Source organism: Centropristis striata, chromosome 19 (assembly GCF_030273125.1).
Source record: "Centropristis striata isolate RG_2023a ecotype Rhode Island chromosome 19, C.striata_1.0, whole genome shotgun sequence".
Taxonomy (NCBI): Eukaryota; Metazoa; Chordata; class Actinopteri; order Perciformes; family Serranidae; genus Centropristis; species Centropristis striata.
This window is the reverse complement of record NC_081535.1, coordinates 28,204,871-28,228,463: the sequence shown is the minus strand read 5'-3', so window position 1 is coordinate 28,228,463 and position 23,593 is coordinate 28,204,871. Positions and strand designations below refer to the sequence as shown.

General features: G+C 36.6%; 1 protein-coding gene across 1 annotated transcript in view; it reads left to right on the top strand.

Moving 5' to 3' along the window:
• Positions 1-8,754: 8,754 nt before the first annotated feature.
• crb2a (crumbs cell polarity complex component 2a) overlaps positions 8,755-23,593 on the top strand; it is a 34,159-nt gene continuing 19,320 nt past the window's right edge. The window contains exon 1 of the mRNA XM_059358263.1: positions 8,755-8,892. Within this exon, the coding sequence (XP_059214246.1) occupies positions 8,826-8,892 (67 nt within the window). The 5' untranslated portion in view covers positions 8,755-8,825. The remainder of the gene's footprint in view (positions 8,893-23,593) is intronic.

The window sequence follows — 23,593 nt, the reverse complement described above, 5'->3', positions numbered from 1 at the left end:
AACAGGAATGTGTCCAATAAGAACTCAATTTATTAAGTGGTTATAAAAATCTATAATTATTCCATTGGGACACTCTTAGGTCCATGTCTCTGGAAATGCTAGATTAACATTGATCTATCTTGATCATTCAGAATCATTTAAGATGACATATATCAAACTCAATCTCTCTCTAAACTCTCTAAACTAGATTATTATTAAACTAAAGATCCAGTTTGTTTTTGGTCCCACACTTATACCAGCCTTAGAGACCGGTCTAGAACAGTGCTCGATCCAGTCAGACTTTTAAGAATGAATCTTGTAGTCAACTTTGAGTCCCAGTAGCGTTGTACTAACTATGCAATGTTTACAGTATATTTAATAAAATATTACATACAGACTGGCTCATACAAGCTGCAATGCCAAATCAGGCTATAGGGCCTGGATTCAAAATAACAGTAACATAAAAGTAATACATCTGTTTTTGTAGACTGCTGTATTATAACATCTCAAGAGGCACTTGCATGAATTTGTATTACTTCTGTAAAGTTGAGAGAATATAAAGTATAAAGTATGTATGTCAAGTTGCAACTTGATAGTGTCTTTGCATTAGAGCCTTCCTGCCTGGTTAATGCCCACATATTTAAACTCCACACCTCCATATGCTTTATCAAAATCCAAGAGTCTCATTTTCCACAATATTTATAGAACCTTACAGATTAGACTGACTTAAACTAAAACATAAATAAGACTCATGCCGCATCACATGTTTCTATGATGTCAGGGCTGAAGTTAGGTTAGGTCATCTTTGAACAAGAATTCACATTACATCTTATTGTTAAGACTGAAATTCTAGTGAAGTGGGTAACTGCTCAGGCACCGGTTCAACACCACCCAAGTCATGGAAATATGACCTGGCAAAGCAATTTGCCCTTTTTTCACTGGGCTTCCATAGACATCTGTTTTTTTAATTTAGGACAAAAGTAATTTCAATAAACTTTACTAAATGATAGGTGAGTGAAAGTTCCCTCCTTCACTCAGACATCAACATAAACCTGTCCTGATTGATTGATTGATTTTATTTGACCATATTAAACAGCAACCTGTGCCATACGTGACTATATATTATATATATATATATATCTATATATATATATCTATATATATATATATATACAATGGAAATAAGCCTTAGGGCTTTATTGTGTCATCCCTGACTATATATATATATATATATATATATATATATATATATATATATAGGTATATATAGATATATATATATATATATATATATATATATATATATGTATAAGCCCTAAGGCTTATTTCCATTGTGGTCCCTATAGGATAGGAGACAGGGGACAGTAGCAGCATATCATACATACATTAAAAATGTATCATTCATACATACATTCATACTTACATCAATCACTCATAAGAGACATAAAAACAGAAATTACAGTTGACAAATACAAATTGCCTACAGTCTAAGATTGGTGTCTAAACCTTTTTTTCAAGTTTTGTTTAAAACTGCTTATGCTTCTGACTGATTTGAGTGGGCCAGGTAACCTGTTCCAAAGAATATCTCAAGCTGCTGGGGTGCCCAAGGAAAAATACACTGCTTTGTCCCAATGTCACCCTATACCTGAGTGAAAACAATTTTGCTTGTGGTTTTAAAACTGAAAAGAAAAAACACAAAAAATACATGGCAGCTCTTCTGGAAATATCATATTGTGATAAACCAGTAACAGTTTCTATGTATGTTGGAAAAGAGTTACAGGCCAAACAGTTTAGTCATCTTATCTCTAAGCATTTAAATGACGGTTCATACAGTGCATAAAAGGTCACTTGTGCATCCAAACCACAGCATGATTCATGAAAGGCTGTGAGTAGATTTGAGGTGTTGCTGTGAGTTTATCCAGTGAAGTAGGAAAAACACAAGAGACACAGGCATATAAAGTTAGCCATTGCTTAAACGCTCAGAAGTCATATCTGTGCTATTATGCACGTGGCACAGAGTGTACCGTCCTGATCAGCTCCTCTTGGTAAACAGGAAACGTGTTTCTAATGCTGACACCAAAAAGGGAAAATAAAATAATAACAAAAAAGCAAGTAGCGTTTTCCCTTCAGTTGACATAATGGATGACTTAGAGATGGTGTTAAATAAATTGTGCTTTATGTTGCTCACTCCTCATGTACTTCACCACTCTATCTGTATCTCTAACTGATAAGTAAGGGAACTTAAGGACAGAACAACAGATGTGATGCAGTAGTCTTCTTTAGCATGCATCATGCTGTATTTCAGCACAGCTTGTATCAACATTACTGTATGTACTAAAAGAACACTAGATTAAATCATTTTTTTTCAGTGTTACCTCAGCTATATGTCCTGATTATTAATTTATAACTTTGACTTACTTGATCAAAATTTTGAACCCAAAAGAAACTACTAAGAAACATAAAATCTGATCTTGAAAATTATGTTACAAAACACAGAATTTTAAATATTGAAAATATGAACACAGGTTGCATTTATAAAATATAACAGGTAAAATGAGGATAATCTCTAGTTCAGTATTTTATACTAAATATATTTGACAATATCTCCGGTTTTACTTGGTTGAATATCATCAAAAAAATCTGGCATGGAGTTTCAAGCCAGAACTTTATAGGGAAGCTGATCGCAAGGCTCAATGTTGCTTCATTTTTATGTCTCCAGTCATGAAGAAGTAATGTGCACATTTAATCACTTTACTGGTAGTTGTATAGTGATAAAGCATTTGGAGGGAGGAAATTGTGGTGCTGTGTGCTGTTAGTGGTGAACAGCTCCATAGGACAGTTGTTCACTTTCATCATTACTGTTTCATCCTGTATCTATGATGCCAACTACCACCTACTACTGCAATATACTTTAAAGAAAGACTCCCAAATATTACTGTTTATTATAAATGTACATTCTGAATTTGAAGCATGCAAGACCTTACAACACTCAGTAGGTGTTTAGGAACTGAGGAGAGCCGTTCCTGCTTGATATAAGACTTGTGTTGCTTAACAGGCCAGTCTAGTACCAGCACACATTTCATTTTTAGCCATGTTGATTTTATGTGCAGAATGTGGCTCGACATTGTCTTACTGAAATAAGCAGGGACGTCCCTGTATAAGCCATCTAGATGGCAGCATATATGCTCCAAAACCTGTATCTACCTTTCAGCATTAATGGTGCCACAGATGTGCCAGTTACCCATGATGCCATGGGCACTTACACACCCCCATACCATCACATATGCTGGCTTTTGAACTTTGAGCTGGTAACCCTAGATCAGGGATGGGCAACTTAAATGCTGGAGGGGGCCACAATTTTTCATGGACACTACCACAGGGCAATATATAGGACCATGCACTTCACCAGATATGATGAAACTGCAATTTTAAATATGTTTACAGTGCAGTAACTTAACATATTTCATGCTCAAATGCATGTATAACAGTATAAATAGCAATACAAAAGGTTTGACGCAAATAAAAAACTGATTTCTTTTTTTTTTTTAGTGCACGAACAGCAGACCAACATTGATTGCAAGAAGTAATTTTGTGCATTTTTACACTGCACTTTTAAGATTTCATGCTCAAATGCATGTAGTTGTACTGAGGGCCACTTCAAGTGAGGGTGTGGGCCGTATGCGGCCCCCAGGCCTCCAGTTGCCCATCCCTGCACTAGATGGTCCTCTTTAGCCCAGAGAACACCACTTCCATCCATCAATTATCTTAAACTGCTTATCCGAACTCGGGTCGCAGGGAGCGTGAGGAAGCTGGAGAACCTGGAGAGAACCCATGAACTTGTTGGGGCGGCTGTGGCTCAGTTGGTAGAGTTGGTTGGCCCACAACCGAAGGGTTGGTGGTTTGATCCCTGACCATGGCAGCCTACATGTTGAAGTATCCTTGAGCAAGATACTGAACCCCAAATTGCTCCCGATGCTGCGTTCATCGGTGTGTGAATGAATTCCCAATGGTGGTAGGTGGGACCGTTTAAGGTAGCCTCTGCCACCAGTATGAATGTGTGTGTGAATGGGTGAATGAGCACAGTCTGTAGTGTAAAGCGCTTGGAGTGGTCGCAAAGTGACTTGAAAAGCGCTATATAAGTGCAGGTCCATTTACCATTTACCATTTGTTGCACAGGGAGAACATGCAAATTCCACACAGAAGAGACGCAAACTGGAATGAAACCAGTGACCCTATTGGTGTGAGGCAGCAGTGTTGTGCTCCAACACAACAAAATGCACTACTGGGTTGACCTAGAACAGCAAACATACACTACCAGTACACATAAGTTTGTTGTAAAGTCACTTATCACAGCACATCAGCGCAACAGCACATGAGTCATTTGTTGTGTTGGTCTGTCCAGTACTGTGGTCAGTGTATGACATCAGAACAGGTATTGGTTTCTGGTAAAACTTCATAATTAATGAGTATTAGTATTGAAACATCAGTACTGACACAGATAACAGATTGTCCAGATTCAGCTGCCAGACTTTTAACCAGAACCAAGAAACATGATCACATCACTCCTGTTTTAGCGTCCTTACACTGGCTCCCAGTATGTTTTTAGAATTGATTTTAAGATTTTACTGATTACTTTTAAGGCCCTTCATGGCCTCACTCCCTGCAACATCTCTGACCTTTTAACACCCTACACAGTCCGTACTCTGAGATCCTCGGGCAGAGGTCTCCTGACAGAGGCCCGGCTGAAAACTAAGGGGGACAGAGTGATCGCAGTCAGGGCTCGAGGCTCTGGAACAACCTGCCTGAGGAAATCAGGTCGGCTGAGTCAGTGATCTCTTTTAAATCTCTTCTTAAAACTATCTAAATATTTTGGTAACGCTTTATAATAAGGTCCTAAATAACCATTAATTAACAAGTAATAAGACATTGTTCTCGCTTTAGATCCTGAAGTTGCAGAAAGCATAGTTAACTTATAGTTAACTTATAATAGATGAGCAATAAAGTATATTTTAATATCAACAAGCAAACAAAATAAGATTAATAAAGGCATGGCAAAGACATAATGGGTGGGTCATGGGTGTTTGTAATGCCATTATGAACAATTATAAGATACTCATGAGGCTTTTACTGATGTTCTTAAACATTTGCAAACTGTTCACAAGTTTTTTATTAGTGCTTATAAATCTCTTATAGCCTGCTATTAGCTGTATTATAATGCCATTATTAACACTTATATAAGCTTATAAACACACAATAATGTTTATAAGCATCTTGTAAGGACTCACAAGGGCCTTATTACTTGTTAATTAATGGTTATTACAAGGACCTTAATATAAAGGGTTACCCATAGAGAGCTTTTCCTGATTTTACATGAACTTTACCTTCTCTTGATCTGTCTTTTAATTGCACAGAACTATGTCATTCTCTAACATTATTTTTATCTGTTGTTTCATGTCTGTTTTTAACTTGTCTTTGTAAAGCACTTTGTAACATGCGTTTTGAAAAGTGCTCTATTAATAAAATGTATAATTATTATTATATTATATTAATATTATTATAACACAATGACTGTTGATAAGTTAAGAGTTATAAAATCCAGTAAAAGTTGGATCCAAAGATTTTAAAACCTTGAAATTATTTACATAATTGCACCCAGATGCACAATGTGTAATATCCTAATGATGTGCCAGTTACTGCAGGTGACACAAAGTTCAGTATAAATCTCTCTGCTGGGCCGTGGGGTGTCAGGCACAGCTGGTGTTGGGGAGGGGTGGGGGAGGAAGGAGTAGAGGGTGGTAACAAGTCTCTAACATGCTAAATGATGGATGTCTGACTGCTAAGCTGCATGCTACAAAGGAACCACTTAAGCTGCTGAAGGCACTAATGAGCCAGTGGCTAAAACCAGGCCTGGATTCCCTGGACCGAACACAATGCCAGAGGCTGATTGGTTCACACTGGGACGTCAGGTGAATTCAGGCCAACATATTGGATTGATGTTACGACCCGGCTCGATTTTGAGAGCAGTAACATGTGAAAAGGTATAGAAATGAAGGTGGAACGTAACACTGGGAGGTTCTGGTTAAATCAGGTTTTTATTAACCAGTAAGAGAAAGCTTTCACAACAAAATCTAACAAAAAGAGGCTGTATGGGGCTGACAATAGGCAATACAATATACAACTAACATAAATTACCAAACTCTTGGCTTAAAGAAAACACTATAGAACAAAAAGAGGTCAGCAACCATAAGCTTTCACAAAACCAACAAAGCAAACTAAGATTTAACAAAGGGTGTCCAAACTCTGGGTGCCAGAGGCTGATTGGTTCACACTGGGACGTCAGGTGAATTCAAGCCAACATATTGGATTGATTGATTGAGAATTTTATTTCGAACATGTAAAAGTCAACAAAAACTCTAAAAATAAGATAAAATAAAAGTGAAATGAAAAGAAATATACAAATCAGTTGTTCATTTCTCTTAACAGATTAAATGAAATCCTACATGTTCAAAAGGGAGTAGGAAGAAGTGTACACTTATAAAATCCTACCCTTCTCCTCTGCTTATTATATTATTATTAATACTATTCATTATTATAATTTATAGACTATCTTCATATATATATATATATATATATATATATATATATATATATATACATATATATTGTATTTAAATATATTTACATATATAATTTCTCATTTCTTCATATTCATATACATACATACATACATACATGATGCCTAATCTACATACCCAAGTAAGTAAGTAAGTAAGTAAGTAAGTAAGTAAGTAAGTAAGTAAGTAAGTAAGTAAGTAAGTAAGTAAGTAAGTAGTACTCTAGTTTATAGATACTCCATGTAATTGTGAACCCTGTAGGCTATTCTGACCCTAAATGACATTTGTTGTTAGGTGGCAACACAAGGATATGAGGAAGTGCAGCGATTTTAAATAAAGACAGAGAAAGTCTGTTAAGAGTGGATGGGGAGGTGGAGGTGAGTAGTGGTGGCTGGGACTGGTGGTGGATGGGTTAAACAAACCCAGGAGACCCAGATGTTTGTGCCCTCTGTGAAATCAACATAGTTTCAGTTAGCCTGTTAGCCTTCTGTATGGATATGTCACATTCTATGCCATGTTCTGCATCACTTACATATCTGAGTCGTTTTAGTTGCATGTAGTTTAAATGTTATTTCAAAAGCATTTTCTACCACCAAAACATGCTCGTTTCAAGTATCACTGGCTTATTTTAATGTTACTACAGTTGGGCTTTTCAAGCCACAATTGCTCAAAATAAGTATATTTGGATTTATTTCAAGACATCATTGGTTTTTCCAGCCTAGATATTTTTACTTATTCATTTAATTGTTACAAAGAAACATTTACTTACTGCACTGGCAGATAATTTTACTTATTTCGAGCATGTATTTGTTTAATGAGCCAGTTAAAGCAGCTGAAGTGACTGTGCTCAGCTTTGGGAAGCCTCCAACCTTAATGCTGCTTATGGGAAATAGAGCTGCTTCCCTCTGTTGGCTAAGAAGGGTTTGAATCCATAATTGTATCATTTGGCTTAATTTGAGTGTTGCTGTTTGTGTCAAATAAAATTAAGACTTCCAAAATTATAATTATTTTTCCCATTTTTTTAATACCCTGGATGGGACCAGTAAAGGGCTTACAGTGTTAGTTACAACTTAACAGTAATTAGTGTAATTTAACTCATGACCCCTCATTTCAAATTAACCCTCTGGAGTCCATGAAAGCGCCGGAGCATGACACCTCATGACGTTGCAACATAAAAATGAAGCAGCATGGAGCCCTGCTGTCAGCTTTTCCACAAGTTTCCATGTCCAATTTAGCGCATCAACTCTTTTACAGCAAATGTTAATTTTTTTTGTGTGTGATTTTTGTGTGTTTTTATGTGTTTCTTGTGTTTTTTAATGTGGTTTTTTTTTGTTGCAATTTTTTTTTTTTTGTGTGTATTTTTTTCGCGTCTTTGTTTGTTATCATTTTTTGTGTATTTTTTGTGTTTTTATGTATGTTTTCTGTAAAATTTTTTGTGTGTTTTATGTTTTTTGTGTGTGTGAGGTTTTTGTATTTTTTTTTGTGTGTGTGTTTTTGTGTGTTCAAAATGTTTATCCAGTAAGTCAAAATGAAAAAATAATAATCAGGCGAGGTTGTGTTGAAAAAAACAATACCAACATTTTTAAGTGGTTTATACAGGCAGAATGAAAAATAGTCAAAACCCATCAAAATAGCCCCAAACTCCAAAGGGTTAATAAAGTGGGTTAAAGTGAAATAAATAATAGTCAGATCATGCTGAAGTTGTGCTAAAAAAAAAATACCAAATACCAGACATGTGTATAGTAAATATTATGTGCTATATCCGACCCCAGAGCTTTAAAGAGGATAAAACTGGAAAGCTATATCTCCTTTAAAAAAACTGAACAGTTTTAACAGTTCAACAGAACATATTTTTCACCTTCTTCTTTTTCAGTCCACCTCCTTTTGTGTCATGCCTACCCACAGAATCTTCTTCTCAACAGAGGCTCAGAGAATCAGCATCCATATCAGCAGGTGTTAATCCAGCTCATGTTTTCCCGTCGTCTCTCTGCTCTCATGGCTGATTACACACTGTGAGTCCAGATCAGGGAGGGCTGTCTGTTTGCCTCCGCTGCTGCACTCATTAGTAGCCAAGCATGGACAGTGTATAACATGCCCACCTCTAAACACAAGGGAACAGCTACATAGTGAGGAGCTTCTCCATCACACAGAAGAATGTCACTACTTTAGGACTTCTCACTTCATTTCTTCCTACGCATTACCTTGGTATAGATCCAGGTCAGTGGTTTTACCATGGAGTTGGGGAAAGTTCATCTGAATCTGAAGACAGCACTGCTGACGATGATGATGTTTAAATGGGGTGAGTAAAACGACAGAGGTCTATTTTCTTGCGTGTGTTCGAAGGACAGTTTAAAGTGTTCCTTTTCTGTTTAACTGTAATTAAATGCCTCAGTACTGAAGAAAGTCATGTTGTTAATCCCATGAAAGATTCTGTGTAGCTAGATGCTTGTAAATCCTTTGCTGTTAAAGCAACAGGTGGCATGGAAAGAGTTATTTACAAGGAATGAACAACTTTTTACTTACACAAAATGGATATTAGTGCTAGCATTGTATCATTCATTGGTTAGTTGAGAGGATCCCTGAGGATTCTCATGATCTAACGGTTCACACTAGTAGGCCATAGGAATGTCACCAGTGCTCTCTATGAATGCCGCACAAGTGGTTTTTGGGAGGTGCTTATTGGGCTGTTCTGTGTCCCACTATATTAGGAGACTCAAATAGTTGGAGACAAGTTGGGGGCGGTGAGTCCTTTGTCAGTTAGAACAATGATGAGGGGACTGGCTCATTTCCAGCTAATTTTCACAATACTGGGAAACCTGGAGCATTTGTGGAGAGTTATTGTAATATTTATTATGTACCAGCGCTGTGTGATGTCTTGTAGTGACTGGATCTGAACTGGATTCAAAACTGAAACATTAGTAGCTGGTGTATGTTTGACTCGTTGACTGTACAACCCCAATTCCAAAATAATTGGGATGCCATGTAAAAAAAAGAATAAAAATAGAATACATCAATTTCAAAATTCACAATGTATATCTACAAAAATGTAGGTTAATCAATTTGGATATTGAATAACACATTGTGTAGAATTAAACAATCTGTGTACCATTCGTTCTTTCCATTTTCAAATGGCAATCAAAAATCAAACAATGAAAAATTGACTGGTTATTTTGTTATTTGTTTTTTAGTATAACACAAAAAATGAACAAAATGCTTGTTTTTTCATATTTCAATATTAGGCTTAGATCAAAACAAGCATTTTGTTCATTTTTTGTGTTATAATAAAAACAAATAACAAAAATAACCAGTCAATTTTTCATTATTTGATTTTTGATTGCCAATTGAAAATGGAAAGAATGAATGATACACAGATTTTAAACAAATTCTGTTTTAGACAATGTCCAATTGTTTGGAATTGCAGTTGTAGAAGGATTTTTGAGAAACTACATTTATTTTTCTGTATTTTTTTTAACTAGCTCTTTCTATCAGGTTTCACACGACTGGTTCAGAGTGAAAGGCAGTGGTCCTCAGTCATGCACTCAAACAGGCCACACAGGGATAAGAGCAGTGGAGAGAATCTCATTCATATCTGTCTGCACATGAATGGAGATGTAGAATGAAGTCACATAGTGTCCAGAAGTTTTGGTTTGTTAAAGTAATGTTCCATCAAGTTTGATTCCTGAATGACAAAGAAATATCAGGCAAACTTATCCTACCCTCATATGACTCAGGGATGACTGTTGACAATTGGAGATTTGTGTTTACATAGTAGGAAGCGTTCTGTGATGTGATGATGTCACTTCTTGGAAATGGTTCAAAAGATTTATTTCATGTTCATTTTACAGTAACTTATTGGCAGCAATTAATAAGTAACTTACTGTAATTAGTATTTACAGTAGAAGAACTGTATTTTTATTTACACAATTAAACACTGTGATTTTAGTTGTGTTTACAGAACTGATTTTTTTTACTGTAAGAATAGAAAACAGTTAAACACTGTGATTTTAATGGTACTGTATATGGCAATATGGCACAGTAAACAATGCTATTAATTTGATAATGATGTCATCATTACTTTTTATAGAAATAACTAGTAATAGCAAGTAATTACTCTATACACTAAAGAAAATTATATTAATACATTTACTGTTTTACAATTGATTTCCATACTGTGTTTTGTATGAAAAACTTTAATTATTCAAACAGCATTTGTGTAGCACTGATTCTGATCAAAATTATGATAAAAATGGAAACATACAGTAGTCTACTTTACTTTTTATACTGTCTAGTGTGTTTTTTCTACAGTAATGTTTTAACTACTGTGATTTTGTGACTTTATTGTAAATTATACAGCACTATACTGTAAAAATCAAACACAGTGATGAACTGTGAATAAAACAGTGAATAACTGTAGATTTCACATTGATTATTTACAGTGAACATAAAACTCACTAATTGAGCATTGCATCAGTAAGCAACTGATTTGTGTTTGTGTTTATGATATGCTTCAAAAACATACTTGACTGATACTCACTGACACTCATTTTGAATTTGAGACATGCAACACATTCCAAAAAAGTTGGGACAGCAATTGGGGCAGTAAAAGACTGGAAAAAGAGTGCTCAAAAAAAAAAAAAAAAAAAGTTTTAAACATTCCACAGGTAGACAAGTTTATTGGTAACAGGTGATAGTACCATGACTGGGTATGGAGGTTGTTCACAAGCAAGGATGGAGCAAAGATGCAAAAAAAATGAACAGTTTAAAAACACTGTTTTTCAACGCACAATTGCAAGAAATTTAGTGATTTCACCATCTACAATCCATAACATGATGAAAAGATTGAGAGAATCAGAGACATCTGCTCATACAAGACATGGCACTGACTTCTCTGGGCCCAGGTCATCTGACATGTACTGGCACAAAGCTGAAAAGTGTAGTTATCAGCAGTAGACACGCTTTAAATGAATGGTTTATAACTCACGGCTGCTCCTCAGCATGGTGTGTTCACTGGCATGTAAAAAATGGTTAAATGCAGAGGTTGAATTTCCCCATTGTGGGACTAATCAGGGAATCTTAATTGTAATAATTTAACAGCAGACCACCCATTACTTGGGTTCAAGTGGTGATACTGTGTAGGCAACTCTAGCTCAAGAGCTCTAGCGCCACCAACAGGTCAAAGTTGAATGTTTATTAACTTTTGACCTGTTCATCCATTTTTCACACAGGATGTATCACTGGAACCCTTGGGCCAATCCAAGCTCAATGCATCCTCAATGGGGTTTTTCGGCCATATTGGATTTTCCGCTCTTGAGCTAGTGTTGCCTACACAGTATCACCACTTGAACCCAAGTATTGGGTGGTCTGTTGTTAAATTATTACAATATTGGGGAATTATTACATTATCAGGACTTGCGAAATGAAGGCTAACCTGATAATGTAATAACCTCCCATTAATGTTATACTTTATTACATTATTGGTAAAAAAGTGTATTACATTATTGGGAAATGCATTTTATTATATTATCGGGAAGTTATTACATTATCAGGTTTTATTACATTTTCAATGGACTCAAGTGCAGTTTTTTATTACATTATCCGGATTATTACATTATCGGGTATTTGTTACATTATCAGGTTCTACAGGCCCCTTAAAGGAAGCAGAGCTGTGCGTGTGAGGGAGAACAAGACTGTGACTTATTCTTTCAAACAGTTTTGGAGCATTCTCACCTTTATTGTATGGCTGATGGTAGAGAGGCAGACAGGAAACAGGAGGAGAGAGGAGTAATAGCATGTGTCTTGAGCTACCAGGGCACTCCGGCTGTGACTAGATTAACTAGGAACGTGTCAGGCAAATGAGACATCTGTCCCCATGGCTGCCACTGTCTGATCTGTGTCCTCTGCATTACGTCTAGTAGTACAGGTGTCTGAATAATCAGGATCAACCCTGTGTGTGCATTCTGTGGATTATCACGTATGATTGGACAGGTCATAATGTTGTACTGTGTGTGTCTGGGTTCAAGGTAAAAGAAAAAGATAACACGTTAGTTTAGGGAACACATATTATATATATATATATATATATATATATATATATATATAATGTGTTGCTTATTAGCATGGGAATAAGTAACATATTGGCATTTAATTAGTCATTATTAAGTAGTTATTAATGCCTTATTCTGCATGGCCTTATTATACAAGCAGGAAGCCATTAACTAAGAGTTTTCCCTCAATAACCTCAGAATTATTGATTATTAGTAATAAGTAAGGAAGTTGTTGTATATGAGTTATGATCTTAATATGCTTGACTTTGTATGGACTTTATAAGTCTCTACATAGCGGTGAACGAAACCATGGAAACGGCAAATAGCCACATTTCTCCAGACCTTTGACGTGATTGGTGGCTCCTGTTGGATGATTGGATGAGGATTGGTAGATTGTCAATCATTACTCTACAAAGTGGCTCACTTTGCACAAATGTTAGTTTACCAGTGACCCACTTCGTAGAGTAATGATTGACATTACAATCTACCAATCCTCATCCAATCATCTATCCAATTAATGGCCTACTGGTTGGATAATAAGACCATGCAGAATAAGGCATTAATAACTACTTAATAATGAGTAATTAAGAGCCAATATGTTACTTATTTGCATGCTAATAAGCAACTAATTAATGTTGAATATGTGTTCCCTAATATAAAGTGTTACCAAATACTCATTGGGCTTAACGTCTCACTCTGGAAAAAAGAAGATGCTAATTAATGTTGAGTTGTGAATGTTGTGAATAGTCAGGCAGTCATGAGAGTATTAGTGCAATCATAAATAAAGTTGGAGATTAAATCTTGCCTGCCACACACACTATATTCTTTAAAAAAAAATGTATTCTCCATCAGTTGCTTCAAAACTTAAACGTTGTCCTTAATACCTGATAAATATCTGATAACTGCAGCATGTTTTATTGGAGAAATAGATTCAGATGAAGTTATAAACTATAGCTATAGGTTTGGTGTGATGTTGGGGAAATAAACTGTTAAAGACTGTGAAATGTTGCTGGGTGGGTTTAACCCATTTAGGCCTAAAACGCCTGGAAAAAATGCTTGTAAAACCTCTGGGCAATTTTAAAACAACCCCCTAAAACCTGAAGTTTTTCTGGAAATTCAACAGAAGTGTCAACTCTTCCTACTAAATAATCGATTTTTCAGCCTCTGTAGCAGATAGAAATGAAATTCAAAAAGTATTTGAGAGCGTATACCTGTTATATCTGAGCTCCCTCCACTATAGTCGTCTTCCTCCATGATTTCAGTTCTGGAAAAGTCCCATCTTGCATTGCGACACTCCCACATGTATTGTCATTTTGTGTCTTTTTGTGTCTTTCTTCAGTCATTTTGTTTCTTTTGTGTCTTTTTTTTTTGGTCATTTTGTGTCTTTTTTTTAGTGATGATTTCAAAGTTCTGGAAAAGTCCATTTTTGCATTGTGACACTCCCACATGTATTCTGATGCATTTCATTGGCCAAGAGACTGAAAATAGGTGGAAAAAACTACAAATACTACAAAATGACGTATCCGCTTTCCCGGTTTTAATGTTAGAAATGCGGTAACGCTTTCCTGGCTTAAATGTGTTAAGTATGAGAATCTGGTGAAATGTGAGGGCAACGTGACAGAAGAAGGAGTGGATGGCATGGTGGCAGAGAATGAACACATGCTAGAGGTTGAAGCTTGAGGCTCTAATCTGTGCAGGTATCCTGCCACCCAGAGATTAGAGGAGCAGGGGGATTGGTCCAAAGAGGCCAGAGGGATTACAACATAGAAAGGCTCTGGAGGTCAAGGAGGCCATCAAACCTGGTGAGGTGAAAGAAGTAGGGTGAAGACTAGGATCGGGTGCTTAATCAAGAGAAGATGGTGAAGATGGGCATTGAAAAAGAAGGAAAAGTTGTGCTTAATAAAAACAAATGCAGTAATAAAGAACAGGGACAAAAAAAGGTGAGAACAAAAAGTGATGAACAAGGCAACACATCTAAATACAAATAAAAACAGAACATATTTTATTATTTTCACACAAAATAATTATTAATTTAGGAAATATTACGAAAATGCTTTTTGTTGTTGTTGATTTGGACTGACATTGCAGGTTGGGGTCAAACATGAACTCTATTAAGGGTTAGGGTTTTTTTTGCCATCAGTTTGTCGTGATTTTATTGAAATTAATTGATTTTGACCCATATTATTGATGTTAGAAATGCTGGTGTGATCATATCCTACGGCAGTTTTGAATTTTATTTACTTTTACAGCATCATTAGAATTCAATTAACAACAACAGTATAAAAGCAATAAATGTTTGCTTTATTATAAACTGTAATCGTCTTTCTCTAACCTCAAACCTCGGTTAATTTTCGTGATAATATATTTTTAATACACACTTTCTATAATGTCTGTGCGGGGTAGTATGGTATGGGAAAGATTGTGGTTCTGTAAAATGAATTATGGTTAAAATAAGGTTTGGTCAATAAAGACTATTTTATGGGTAGGGGAAAGCAACTAAAATACTGAGTTGATTACAAAAGATTATGTCTTAATGCAGAAAAATCAATAATCGGACATTTGCCACCAATGCAGCTGTTATGATAGCATTAACTAACATTAGATTATTACACATCTCTATTCAGAGGAATGAAACAAACTTAGACACATAGTAATCAGGTCACTTCCTGCTGCAAATTCAGCCTGTGCTGCGCTGAGTGGCTACATGCAACAACACATATACTTCACATTCAAGAGAATGCCAATTATTATTTTTTTTAACTTAGTTTTTATTTAAGTTTCATTCACAATCGTGTACAGAATCATATTCAACATATCTGCTGTTTCATACACATGGTAACACTTATGGTACATCAAAAAAAAATACAGAGACTATAATGACAACGAAAAATATAAATGAAAATGGAATAAAATAAATAAAATTATATCAGTATACCCATAGCTGGGCTCCACCTTTTAGTGAATATATGTTTTTGAAGTCTTAAGGAGTGTGTTATTTGTTCCATTTGATATATTTCCTTTATTTTTTCAGACCACATACTATATGTTGGGGGGTCAGGCTTCAACCACCTTACTGTAATGCATTTAATTGCTGTTGCTAGTAATATCTGTAAAAGATATTTTTTGGCTCTTCCTTCAATGCCTTTTGGTAATAGACCTAGTAGGGCCACCATTGGATCCATAGTAATATTTCCACCAAATATTTTATTAACTGTTTCAAACACTTCCTTCCAGAATGCTTTCAGTTTTGGGCATAGAGAATGCCAATTCTGAGGAGCAGGCAGGTGTGACCCAGTGCTGCTGTAATATTAAGATCCCCCCTAACCCCCAACCAAGTCTTAGCCGAAGTGACTTTCTTTAAGAAGTCTTAGCTAGCTCCGTTTAAGATTAATCAAGATGCCTTAAAGATGGCCTGACATGACTCATGGCTGAACAGCATTTCTCTAGTGTTTGACCCAACAGCGCCTTTTTTTGAGTTTCTTATCGAGCAAGCAGAGGATCATCTCCTCAGTTAATTAACATGTTTATCCTGGACTCCTTCTCGCATCAAGAACACTTGATCCTAATCTTGAAACCCTTGACAGCCATCTGGGACTCTTCTCGTCTGCAGGTGCCTAACACTTTCATGCCGCCCACAGTAATCTGTAAAGTTCAAACACAGTTAGTGTCTACAGTTCAGATTGAGGGTAAGATGCACCACAACAAGAATTGGAAATGACAACAACCTTCTGCTTCAAAAGGGTGACACTGGGCCACAGTCGTAAAGCTTCCTTTACCAGGAACCTGAGGCCAGCTGCCAAAGAGCATATTAAATATATAGAAAATAATCAATTATATTGTTGTGGGTTATGGTATGGTATTACAACTGGTGCTGACTTCTTGTAGGAATTTTGAAATTATTTAGACACACTTACTACCCAGATTCCAAACAAATTGGGACGCTGAGTAAAATGTAAATAAAAACAGAATCCATAATATTAACCCTTAATACGGCACTCATTGAAATACTTGCAAATTCCAAATTTCAACCCTAGAGAATATTGGAGGATATTACATACTGCCAGAATGTGTAAAAAAAAAAAACATACGGACCCGGGGGAGGGGGGTAATATTTTGAGAAATAAATTTACAAGATTAAAGTGGCAAATCTACGACAAAAAAAGAGGCTTTCCCCCCACTTTTTTCTTGTAAATCTGTGACTTTTTTCATGCAGATTTGCCACTTTAATCTAGTAAATTTGTAATTTTTTTCTCAAAATATTTTTATTTTTTATTTTGGATATCCGCTGAAGTGACCAAATACGGTTCTTCACCCGATAAAGTGTTAAGAATGAGTACACTGCTGGAAATGTTCCCAGTTTGAACGTAACATATCTTGTATTTGTACTGCATTCAACTGAACATATATCAGGATTTGCAAATCGTTGCATTCTGTTTTAATCACGTTTTTCACAGCGCCCTAACTTTTTGGAATCTGAGTTGTACATCTGTATGTTATATTTAAAACTGTAATTATTAATGCTGCTTGCATTTACAGTTTAGTGATGAGTTTAACTATTTTAACATTTGATCCTGTGCCATAATCTATCCATTATCTTTTATCATTATCCATAGTCTCCATATAGTAATAATCTGTGGATTGTGATATTAGAAACTAAGCCAATGGTTGAGTTGCATGCTCATCCATTAGTGCAAAATGGTGCGAATAGTGTTTTTCTTGTTTCTTTTATTTCTCTCATTGTGCTTTGTCTTTATTTTATTTTTGTATCAGTGTTTTTCAAGAGCAGAAGGAAACAGAGCAGATATAGTATATCCCCACATTCAATTGCTCTTCTATTTTTCTGACAAACAACAACATAATGCACTGGAAAAGACATAACAAGTGGAAGAACAAGCTGCATCCTCAAACTCTGAAATACATTTCTACCTTTATTCAAACAATACACAGCCATAACACATGTTTTTTTTGTCAGTTTACATTGCTGGAAACAGTCCTAGATCTGTTATCAGATCCGGATTTAAATGAAAAGAAGTATCTGACATTACAGGCAAAACAAAGCAAAAACTACGCAAAATATTTCTGTCCAAAATACTATAACTGTGACAGAAATGATTGTGTTGATGTAGCACTCTACTAGTCATAGTAAGAGACTGATTGACAAAATTGTTTTTTCCTGAAATTCTGAAATCCTCTGCCTGTAATGACACATTAAGTGGGCCACAGTGGCGTCAGATTTATGAACTTTTGAAGAGTCAAAGAAAGAAAACAGTCAAAATCTGTATGATATGATTTTATCTGTCTCGTACCGGCAATAAATCCAATGATGGTGAAGTTTCGCAACTAATAATAGTGACTTTCTCACTGCAAATTCATCTCATTAAATAGTCTCTCGCCCTCTCTCCTCTCTCTCTGCCTGTCTGTCTGCCCCCCTTCTTCCCCCGAAATAAGTCCCTTCACTGTTAATATCTTCCACTTCAGTGAGAATTTGGAAAGAGGGCACTGATCAAAGTGTTGGGGGCTGGGACTAGTGGATGGGGGTATTTTGGACGGGTTGAGATTGCCCTAATAAAAGGAATGTGGACTGATGCCCCAGAGACCTCGTCGCATTGGCTGGTGAGGGGAGACAGTTTATGTATTGTAACTCCTCTCTAAACTACTATTCACATTCACATACAGAATGGCCCCATGGGTTCAAAGAGTACCTGTCATTGTTTGCACTGACTACAAGCTTATTTAAAATGAGAAGCACGATTAGATAATGAAAGAAACAGGTCTAGTGTTTATTAAGTAAAACTTGTGTCTGGATGTGTCTTTTTAAACAACACTAAAAGTTCCACTCCTGACCCCTTTAGGCCATAAAGGGTGCCTACATGGCCCTGCAGATCCAGACAACTATTGGACACTGCATGCATTAGTTAGATATAATTTTCCCTGTGGTGTGTGTGTGGCACCGGAAATGATGTATTGCCAATTTTGTACCACTTCCTGTCCACAAGTGTCTACAACGAATGGCTCATAAGGGAAAAGGGGGCTCAGCTAAAGAAAAGGGTGCAGCACAAAATACACATTATGTTGCTGTATTTCAGCAATTGTCTGCAAATGTTACTATCAAGGAGAAGATTTGCTGTCCAGATATTCATTATTGTTTAGTTAGTATGAGACCTTATTATGTACGAAGATAATTCAGTCATTTCATAACAATACTACGTGTACATTCCACGCAAGGCAGCTGCTGAAGTTCCATGTGAAGTTCTACATGACCTCGTTGCTAGGATACAGACTAAACACCCAGAAGCATTCTCGATCATATCAGGAGACTTCAATCATGTTTCCCTCTCCTCCCACCTTACTGGATTTACACAGTTTGTTAATTGTCCCACTAGAGAAAATAAATCCCTTGATCTGCTGTATGCTAATGTCAAACACGCTTACAGAGCTACTGCCTTACCACCACTTGGAAGGTCAGATCAGAACTTCAGTCAGGAAATGGACACCAGAGGCAACTGAGGCTAAAGGACTGCTTTGAATGTACAGACTGTCATTGACAGACAGGTTGACTGCTTTACTGATCACATCAACTTCTGTAGAAACACAGACTGTGGGGTGGACATTGAGGTGGTGCCACATTATAAGTATATAGTAGACCTGGATAATAAGTTGGACTGATCCCTAAACAAAGCGGCCTCTACAAAAAGGGGCAGAGCCGCCTCTTTTTCTTAAGGATGCTCAGATCTCTGGACATCTGTAGTAATATGCTGCAGATGTTTTATCAGTCTGTGGTGGTAGTGTGTTGTTTTATGCTGCAGTCCACTGGGGAGGCAGCATCACACACAGAGATGAAGGCGGTTGGACAGACTGGTCTAAAGAGCTGGTTCTGTGGTTGGAGCCAGGTTGGACACATTGGAGGAGGTGGTGGAGAGATGACCTGTCAACATGTTCCAGGCCATCGAACATCTTGACAGGATATCGAGATAAAAAGAACATGCGATAATCCTGAACGTACGGTAGACTGCGAGATTCCATTATAAACTGTGTGTATAAAGTAAACAACAACAATAAACAGCTTACTTTACTTCTCTGACATGGAAGATCTGTTGATCTGACCATCTATCCTTAAAAGAATGTGTTATGTTATAAATGATTGTATGCTGTTCCACTTCAACAATCAGTCTCTTGTCGTTCGTGTCGCCGATCCTCTGATACCCTTTGATTGATTGATCCCTTGGTCATGACATAATGTTGATGTGAAGTTGTTTTAGGCTGCATGAACTGCGTATTGTGTTTTATTTGGAAGTGTATTACGTTGATTCTGAGTGGGATTTCCTGTCTGGTGCAATCTGCTCTGTTGAGTTGACGTGGTTTAGCAACGGCTTGCGGAGAAAATAGAAATGCTACGGTTTGCTCGTGCTGAGATGTCCCACGGCGCGCCCGGTGGGGATGGTCTCATTGATTGGAGTGGCAGCGATCAGCAACGGCGACCGCAGCCGTTCCGCGCCCGCTGGAAATCAGTCTTAAGTCTAGGCCAAGTTCAGCACAGAGTCCCAAGAAGATGGCGCTTGGCAATCTGAACCTGCTAATAAGTCAGTCATCATCCTGGGCCAGTAAATCAGTGTGGTCCCTAAACACACGCTCCCTCAAAACCGTTGTCTATGTCCTCCAGCACCAACAGAGAAGCCATTGTGTAATGTGTGCCAAAAGCATCACATATGGGATCAATTATGCACCCATTTGAATCATTCTGAATGCATTTTCCCACGGCCATGTTTTTTTTGGGGGGGAGAGAGGGATCTGTGCATCATGGATCTCTGTGCACCTGCAGCGTTAACATCTCCATGTTAAACCAAAGGGGAAACAGTCGGCGATCGGCACTTTGACACAGTAAATAAGGCCTGTTGTTATCTGTAAAAAATTTGTTTCACTAGGTTTATATTGCGCTCCATATTAATCAGAATCAGAAATACTGTGTTGATCCCCGGAATGAAATTCTGTTTCCTCCAGTTAGTCCAACAAGAATAGAAAGACATAGAGAATATATATGATGATATATATGATAATAGTAGAAATAGCTAAATATGTACACTTAAGAAAATATACAAAAAAAAAAATAAACAACCTTTTTAAATATGCATAGCCTATACAAATAAACGGACTCATGAATTATGCAGACTTCAAAATACTATTATTGCACAAATAAGCAGCCGTACGCAGGTGAAATATAAAATATATTATAATAAAAATCATCTATATTTAGAACGGGTTATTGAGGGTAGAAACGGCATTTTCCTCCATTGTCAGAGAGCTATAAACTGTAACACAATGCCAGTAGGTGTAGTTTTAGTTTAGATGTGAAACACATTTTAAATAGAGCATAAAAGCCAGTAGTTTCCGCCAAACAAAAGTTTGCAGTGCCACTGCACATTCTCACAGCAAGTTCACTTTTCATACATGTGGCGTGTGCGGGAAAAAAACAGCAGAAGCAATGTTTTTGTGTGTACGTAGCATTGATACATGAAGCCCCTGGATTTACCAAGCATAAGTAATTTGGGGCAGACTGAACAAAGTACATCCGAGTTACAACAACTTCCTGTTTCACAGCAAAAAAGAGCTTGAAGGTCGGCATGCTACGGTAACAGTAAGGGTTTGTTTAACGGACCCAAGAGCAGAACAAGGGATGGCAGAATGTTTATTGACAAAGGTACGAAAAAGATAGAATAGACAGTGCTTCTTCTTCGAGACAAAAACAGGGAAAACGAAGGGGGGTTGATCTGTGGAGCTGCAGACACTGGGCAGGTAACTGGAACAGGGAGAAGAGACAGTGTAACATGGAAGCAAAATCACAACAAGGTAGGAACAAAAATAAGCATAGGAAAATCGCTGAGAGAGCCAGGAGAGTTAGCGGTTGATGGGCAAACATCGTGGCACTGAATTAGTGGAGAATCCAGGGCTCTGAAGGTGAGCTTGATTGCCTGCAGCGGGAGCGGGAAAACTGGAGGCCACGCCCACGGATCAGGCTCCTGTGGAAAGTAGGTCAAGGGGTGGGGAAAACAGGGATCACACAAACAGACAGAGAAAATAGGCCAAGAAACAGAGCCAGATCATCAACAACATCACTATGCAACATCACTATGTGAAAACTCTTAAATTTAATTTTATATCAAGAAGGATTGTATTGATTTTATATTGCTCTTAACCCTTTATCAGGCGAATAACTATATTTGGTAACTTCAGTGGATATCAAAATGGGGTCAAGAAAAAAGTTGCAAATTTACTAGATTAAAGTGGCAAATCAAAAAAGAAAAAAAGTCGCAGATTTAAGAGATTTAAAGTGGTGAATCTGCGAGAAAAGTTTTTTTTCCCACTTCTTTCTCATAAATCTGTGACTTTTTTCCACGCAGATTTGCTATTTTAAATATCTTAAATCTGCAACTTTTTTTCTTGTAGATCTGCCACCTTAATCTAGTAAATTTGCAACTTTTTTCTCAAAATATTTTTATTTTTTATTTTGGATATCAGCTGAAGTTACCAAATACGGTTCTTCGCCTGATAAAGGGTTAAAGGCTGTCTCATCAGTGTGCCCTGGTAGGAATGTGAGTGTGTGTGTGTGTGTGTGTGAACTACTGACCAGTAGAGTAAAAGCATTTCAAGTAGTTGCTATTGGTACTATGACTATAATACTTTAAGATAATTGTTAAAGTACTTTTGTGGGCTCATTGTTCTGTATCCTGTCAACCTTTGACCACTGATTAAATGGCTAACAATTTTACATCTGTCTGTGCCTTTAATATTTAAAATTACAAATGCCTCATGGTTAACACATCAAGTTGCAATATTAACACATTAAGTAGTAGTTTTTGGTAATTTTCAGTTACACATAATCAACATGTAATGTGTTGAAATGACACATGTTGTGTGTTAAATCACCTGACACAATTTGTGAGTTAAAATGGCTCACACATTTATTGTGTTAAATTTGACACAACATGTGTAGTCCCTGAGCACACTCACTACATGTGTTAAAATTCTTAAAAAATGACAACATGTGTCATTTTTAAAACATCTCTTTTTGCAGTGTACAAACGTGCTATACAAATGCAGTCCATTTACAATTTACCATCATTATATGTATTTGGAGGCAGATACAAATTTGCAAACGTTAATCATTCTTATCTACTGTAGATTATTGTCAAAATCAATGAAGCCTAAATGGCTTAATGCAAATTTCTTAGTTAAATATGTCAATCAATATATTTAGTTTTACTGACTCAATGCCAGTAAGTACTACAGACAGTTGATTTTTAAATTTATCTCATTTAAAATTCAACTGCAAAACCCACATTTTCAAGAAAGCCTACAACACCTGACTCTCACTGCCTCTTCAAAAAATTCAAAATTTTGTTGTTGTTTACTGTATTTTGTATTTCTATTTACTCACGTGTCTCAAGAATGTGAACCCTTTGAAATGTCCTGGTTTTCTGCATTAATTTGTCATAAAATGTGATCTGATCTGCATCTAAGTCCGAAATATAGACATAATTGTTTGTGTTGTATAAGGTTAAACACATTTCTTCCCACTGTATTTTAAAAAGTGCTAAATAAATCGTGTCAGTTATTATTTTTATAATAATAATAATAATAATAATAACTATTATTATTATTATTATTATTATTATAAGGCAACACTGTGGTTTGTTGTGGTAAGTTTGTATTTGAAGCATCTTAACATGAAATTCAGATCTGATACTGCTGTAGAAGAGTGATCAGGGATTGAGATTATGAATAGTAATACCAGAGTACATGCATGCATTGTTTCCTGTAAAACTCTTGCATGTGTGTAGGCAAGTCCTGCACTGGAATGATGGACCACACCAGTCACAAAAAAATTTTTTTTCTCTTGGCATTCCTTGAGGAAACACTGCTCAGTAGTATGTGTTCTTAACATACATGAATCATTTCCTT